Here is a 6,198-nt window from a genome sequence, read left to right on the forward strand (position 1 = left end):
GGCATGGACATTACAAGAGATCGAGAAAAAGGAATCCTAATACTATCTCAGAAGAACTATATTGAGAAAGTCTTAAAGACATTTAGTATGCTGGATGCCAAATCGGTCATCACTCCAACCGCATCACATTTCAAGTTAAGAAGCCTAACTGACGATGAGTGGAAAGTGGAATCTCTAGATATGGAAAGGGTTCCCTATGCGAGTGCTGTGGGGAGCCTAATGTATGCTATGGTAGGCTCCAGACCCGACCTAGGATTTGCAGTTGGTCTGGTCTGCCGGTTTATGAGCAAACCAGGAAAAGAGCATTGGAATGCAGTACAATGGATTCTGAGGTATCTAAAAGGAGCAGTTAATTCAAGCTTGACATTCAAGAAGAACTCTACATTACTAGTAGAAGGATACTGTGACTCAGACTATGCTACAGACAGAGACAGAAGCAGATCAGTAACTGGGTACGCATTCAAGTTTGGAGGTAATACTATATCATGGAAATCATGCCTACAATCAGTTGTTGCACTATCTACGACAGAGGCTGAGTATATGGCTATGAATGAGGCAGCAAAAGAAGCTATGTGGTTAAAGGAAATATGCACAGAGTTGGGATTCAAACAGAAAGGTATCAAACTATATTGTGACTCTCAAAGTGCACTAGCCCTAGCAAGAAATCCAGTCAATCATGAGAAGACTAAACATATATCTACCAAGTTCAATTTCATTCGGGACCTAGTGGAAGCAGGAGACATTGTTCTAAACAAGATTCATACTAATGTAAACCCTGCAGATTTCCTAACTAAAACCGTACCTGGTCAGAAGTTCCAGCTTTGCTGTGAGCTTTTGAACGTCCACTAATTGAACTAGGAGAAGCTCCAGGTGACTCAGTGGTTGTCTCACAATCCTCGCAAGTTACAGACAATAAACAAATGTAAGTGACTAAAGAGTAATGTGGACAGACAACTCAAATTACTGTGACAAGAGAAAGAGAAGTCACCTGGAGCACAGAGAGGATCGAGCAGAATACTCGATTCAGGTGGAGTGGATATCAAACGAAGTCACAGGGGTTTATCTTATATTGAGCAGGCCAGATGGACGACTCAAGAATCTTTGAGTCTATCTAAAGAGGTCGCAAGAGTCAGATGGACGACTCAAGAATCTTTGAGTATCTTAGGAAGCAGCAAAAGTATCATCGCATCCGTCTATTGGGCAGTTGAGCTACAGAAAGAAATAATAAGTATGTATGAGTATCAGACTCAACCATATGGCGCAGCAAAGAGTGGTTGTATCAGTAATTACCTGAAGACGATTGAGGTTTGTATAAGGCGCGGGTAGCTGGAGCTAATATCAGACTGAGTGAGTTCCCGATGAGGAGAATGGAAGTAAACTCAGAGCAGAGTCTCTTTGGTTAGGTCCGACTCCTATCACACGAGGAAGAGGGTCAGTTCGAGTTCAAGAACACAGATGAAAGATGAAAAGTTGCAGAATAAACTCACCTACTTTCATGAAAGAGGTGGAGGAAGTTGACAAGGCTTGCGACGGCACTATTAAGGCAGTCAGAGGAGGTGAAGCTCATCACCGGAGGAGACATGCAAATAGAAAACATGGAGTTAGTAAACACTCAGGATCAAACAACTCGAGATCCTTGCAGATGATCCTAGTTGCCTTTGATTAACATATAAGGAAACTAGATGTACCTGAGGAGAGGAGGGTTTGAAGAGCGAAGACGTTAGGTGGAGCGAATCGAGTGGATAAGCTACACCGTGGGGTGGAGCTAATCGGAACGAGGAGCGACGCCGTGGAATAAAGCTTCGCAGATCTCCTTTCATCGGAGCTTGATCAAGCTTCAAGTACTTACGGCGGTAAGGGTTCGTGAGGAAACAGGAAGGAGAGAGAGACACTAGAGACAAAGAGAGTGAAAGGTCGCGACAGAGAGAAACAGAGACAAGGTTTGTCGGCAGGAGAGTGTGGGCTGGGGCAAATGGGCTTCAGTCAAAACCCGGTGGAGATTTGTAAGGGTTTGGGCTTCAGCTGGCTACTGGGCCAACAACATCAAGATTCCACCATGGGCCAAGCACACCAAGGCCCACTCCGTTTTAGTCACCTGATAACATACGAAGCATATATATTGTGAATATGTGATTAGGTTAGACTTAAGGAGAACAACGCAGACACACAAGGTTAAAGGCAATCTGAATCAGGTCAATCAAGGTGGACAGCAAGAGGAAGGAGACAACAATATCAGATCAATAGCTTAGGCTTAAGTCTATTGTATCAAAGGGGTTTGTTGTATCCTCTAGCTAGGAGTATCTGATTCACTTGTAAACTATCTAGCTCACTAATTTGGTGTAGCTAGAGACTCTCTGATCTAGTGAAGTTTGGGAGCAGTAGTTCTCCCACGAGACGTACCGTGCTAGAGGCCGGGAACTCGTTAAATTGATTGTGCATTTACTTTCAGTTCATAACCTAGATCTAAGCTAACTTGAAACCTAAGTAACCTAAGCAATTATCTCTACATTGTTAGACGAAACAATTTAACATCAAGATATAGAGGAAAAATTTACACGAAACAATTTAACATAAAGTATTAGTTAGACAACGCGAGTTATATTATATAAGGGAATATCAACGCAATCTGATCTCTTAAAATCGATTGGAGCGTATATTTTGAAAGCATGTTTTCTTAAGGAACATTTAGTTGTTTATTTGTATAAATATGGCCGTGAGATAAGCGAAAAGACAAGTGTCAATAGTGTAAGATGGATGCAATGATATGACCAAAGAAGGAGAAGCCATGCACGCATGTTCACATTACGTTGGACATTACGATTTCTTTCATAGTGGGTAGCATTGGGTGAAGTTGGTTGGACAAATCTCACAAAAATCCATTATATGTTCCTATAATAATTATATTTATGCAGATATTAAGACGGATGTTATTTTGTAAACATAGTAATGTAATCTAAAAGGAACCTTAATATATACGCCGACAAATATTTTATTAAATATTACAGTTATCCCAATGTTTTATAGTATCATAAAAAAATCGGTACGTATACGTGGATGAAATACATTGAATTGTCAAAATGTTAGCTGTGATAATCAACAGTCGAAAAAGACTACTCGCGGATGCTTCTCCCTCAAGATCGGTATTTGGTACATATAGTTTTTAGTTATATATGTGAATATATATAAACCCCATCTATGTCACAATATATATTGAAAAGCTTTTTGCTGTCGATCTCCTTTGTTCTATTCAAGGGAGCTAGAGAGAAAACCATTCTTTAAAAGAGGGCAAAAATATGGAAGAAAAACTTCCCCCAGGGTTTAGATTTCATCCTACAGACGAGGAGCTGATAACACAGTATCTTTGTCGGAAAGTCTCCGATACTGGGTTCACAGGTAAAGCTGTTGTTGACGTTGATCTCAACAAGTGTGAACCTTGGGATTTGCCAGGTAATTATACTTGAATCATCTATGTACTCTATCATATGCTTGTGTATATGTTCTCCTATGTAATCTTCAATTAACTTTTTTTTCTTTCTTTTGATTAACCTCGAATCATTTTAAACATATATAAGGGTAGATACACCCCACAGATAATAGCTTATGTTCAATTGTGTATATATTAATAATAAAATATGCACTTTGCTTCCTTTTGTCATACTGTTGTTGTCTACATGATTTTTTAATAATTTTAGGGAAAATGTAATAATATCAATTATGTCTTCTGCAAATTTGATATAATGGATTGCTCACACCATATTTAATATTGATAGATGACAAGATGTACCACTTGATGTAAAACCATGAGTTGTTAAAGTTGTTTTACTAATCATATGAATTCTTCAGTTTTCTTAGGTAGACTAACTAGGTTATATATGTAGGTGTATCTAGCCTACCAAACATGTGGAGACTACATGTATATGTATGTATAAAAATTCTCTAGCTAGATGGCATACAGTTCGTTGATAACTCAATATTAAACTGGACTATTATGTTGCACTTAACCACAAAATGTATGTAACTAAAATTATGTGCGAATACTTTTGCATATTTGTAGCCAAGGCTTCAATGGGAGAGAAAGAGTGGTATTTCTTCTGCTTAAGAGACCGGAAATATCCAACCGGTTTAAGAACAAACCGAGCAACTGAAGCCGGTTATTGGAAAACCACAGGTAAAGATAAAGAGATATACCTAAGTGGAGTGCTGGTTGGGATGAAGAAAACCCTTGTTTTCTACAAAGGAAGAGCTCCAAAGGGTGAGAAAAGCAATTGGGTTATGCATGAGTATAGGCTTGAGAACAAACAACCCTTCAAACCCGCCAAGGTTAGAGATGTTAACATAAAACTGTATGAAACAAAAGTACAGAACATAATGATAATCCAATACATGATCTCGAATATCATCTTAATTTCCAGGAGGAATGGGTAGTGTGTAGGGTTTTCGAGAAGAGTACAGCGGCAAAGAAACCACAAGAACAACAACCTCAATCATCTTTTGGATCTCCATGTGATGCAAACTCATCAATGGCAAATGAGTTTGAAGATATAGAGATTCAAAATATGAATACAAACTCATCAACCATCGATTACAACCATATTCATCAATATTCACAAAACGGTACTTATTATTCAGAAGACAATACTATAAGTAAGGCTGGTCTCAACATGAACATGGCTACTGATATCCCGTCTTGGTCAACAACAAGCCTACTTGGTCAGCCTTTATCTCCAATCAACTCTTTGTTGCTCAAGGCTTTCCAAATTAGGAACTCTTATAGTTTCACCAATATCAATCCTTCTACTCATCAACAAGGAGTCTCCAATATTATGCCAAAAGGTTCAAGTTCCTCTCAACCCCAACCGCAAGAGGAAGCTTTTAATATGGACTCCATTTGGTGATGAAGGGATTTAAACCACTAGTAAATTTGAAATCTCTAACTTCTTATTATATTTATGCATTCTCCATTAAACTCAATTGTATCATTACATGTACACGCTGATCATCTATAAGGTCAAGTAAATTAAGCTTCCAATATTCATGTCCACATCCTTATATGTTAGAACTTAGAACTTATATAGCTAACAATCAGAGGAAAGACTATTCCCAGAAACTTGTTGCCCAAACATATACATCACTAAACATTTGTTAAATACTTTTTAAGTAGTGTACGATAATACATTGACAAATAAACATACAATTTTTTTTCGTAAAAAAAAGAAAAACAAATAAATTGCTCTTTGTTACTTAACACAAGTTGATGATGATGATGAATCTCTACTTTCTCTTCTTTTACCAGCAATGAACGCACATATAACCATTTCTGTTTCAAAACTCGGACAGACCTCCGAGATCATTCTCCTCCTGAGATTAAACAAAACGATGCATGCCTCATCCTTTAGCGTAATGGATAATCAGCTTCTTCTAAACTAGATATTGTAGATTCACTATCAGCTTCTTCGTCCCAGTCACTCTCATCATCCTCTGCATCATCTTTCTCCTCCTCGCCATCTTCGTCGTCGTCATCATCATCATTCTCCCATTCTGATTCATTGTACGACGGTTTTTTTGCAGTCTGCAAGAACCAGTAGGTAGTGAATGAAGTGATACAGAGCAGAGAACATGCGTGCTAAGTGAAAGTAACGAGATATTAGGAGGTGAGACCACTTACAAGTTCATTTTGCATTTGCTCTATTGTTTTCTCCAGTTCAGAGATATGCTGACTAAGTGCCTGCAATAGTGTGTCATCACAGAGAAATGTTAAGCTGCGATCATTTTTTTTCAGAATTATAGAATTCAGCTTGGTATTACGAACCTCATGGCGTTGCATTGCGATGGAACGTTTCAATGCTTTTGCTTTCGTGAGAAGGTTTCTTGGTCTCAAGCTAATGGGTCTCTGATAATTCTTTCCACGGTAATAAATAAGAGCAAATCCTTTAGGAACCTTCTCTATTGCCACAAGAACCCCACCGCTCTCGTATTCTAGTAACCGAGCCGTGTCTTCAACAAACGCAAGACTCTTCTGTTTCGATATAAGCTTCACCAGTTCTCTGTGCTTCCAATGTAGATGCATATTCTCGATGACTCCATCGAATACACCACGGATACCTGTTAAAGAAACGGTTTAAATTCATATAAATTTGTTCCATTATATTAACACTGCACAAATTGAGGAGAGGAAGTGATTAGTCTAAAAGGACTCTC

At 38.5% G+C, this 6,198-nt stretch overlaps 2 protein-coding genes across 3 annotated transcripts; one reads left to right on the forward strand and one right to left on the reverse strand.

Moving 5' to 3' along the window:
* The first annotated feature begins 3,022 nt into the window (after nucleotides 1-3,022).
* LOC130504285 (NAC domain-containing protein 100-like) lies at nucleotides 3,023-5,031 on the forward strand. Of its 2 annotated transcripts, none has more exons than XM_056998895.1 (4): nucleotides 3,023-3,147; nucleotides 3,253-3,447; nucleotides 4,055-4,320; nucleotides 4,413-5,031. In XM_056998895.1, exons 2-4 carry the CDS (start codon nucleotides 3,294-3,296, stop codon nucleotides 4,893-4,895), a joined length of 903 nt encoding a protein of 300 aa, XP_056854875.1. In that variant the 5' UTR covers nucleotides 3,023-3,147; nucleotides 3,253-3,293; the 3' UTR covers nucleotides 4,896-5,031. The 2 variants fall into 2 exon arrangements, with proteins under 2 accessions (XP_056854875.1, XP_056854876.1); XM_056998896.1 differs by having other exon boundaries at nucleotides 3,070-3,140.
* A 93-nt stretch (nucleotides 5,032-5,124) lies between these two features.
* LOC130504286 (CRM-domain containing factor CFM3, chloroplastic/mitochondrial-like) lies at nucleotides 5,125-6,119 on the reverse strand. Its single transcript, XM_056998897.1, has 3 exons — nucleotides 5,810-6,119; nucleotides 5,666-5,725; nucleotides 5,125-5,569 (listed from the first exon to the last, which is right to left on the reverse strand). Exons 1-3 carry the CDS (start codon nucleotides 6,065-6,067, stop codon nucleotides 5,393-5,395), a joined length of 495 nt encoding a protein of 164 aa, XP_056854877.1. The 5' UTR covers nucleotides 6,068-6,119; the 3' UTR covers nucleotides 5,125-5,392.
* Nucleotides 6,120-6,198: the final 79 nt, after the last annotated feature.

This window comes from Raphanus sativus, unplaced genomic scaffold (genome assembly GCF_000801105.2).
Source record: "Raphanus sativus cultivar WK10039 unplaced genomic scaffold, ASM80110v3 Scaffold1478, whole genome shotgun sequence".
NCBI classification, from domain to species: domain Eukaryota; kingdom Viridiplantae; phylum Streptophyta; class Magnoliopsida; order Brassicales; family Brassicaceae; genus Raphanus; species Raphanus sativus.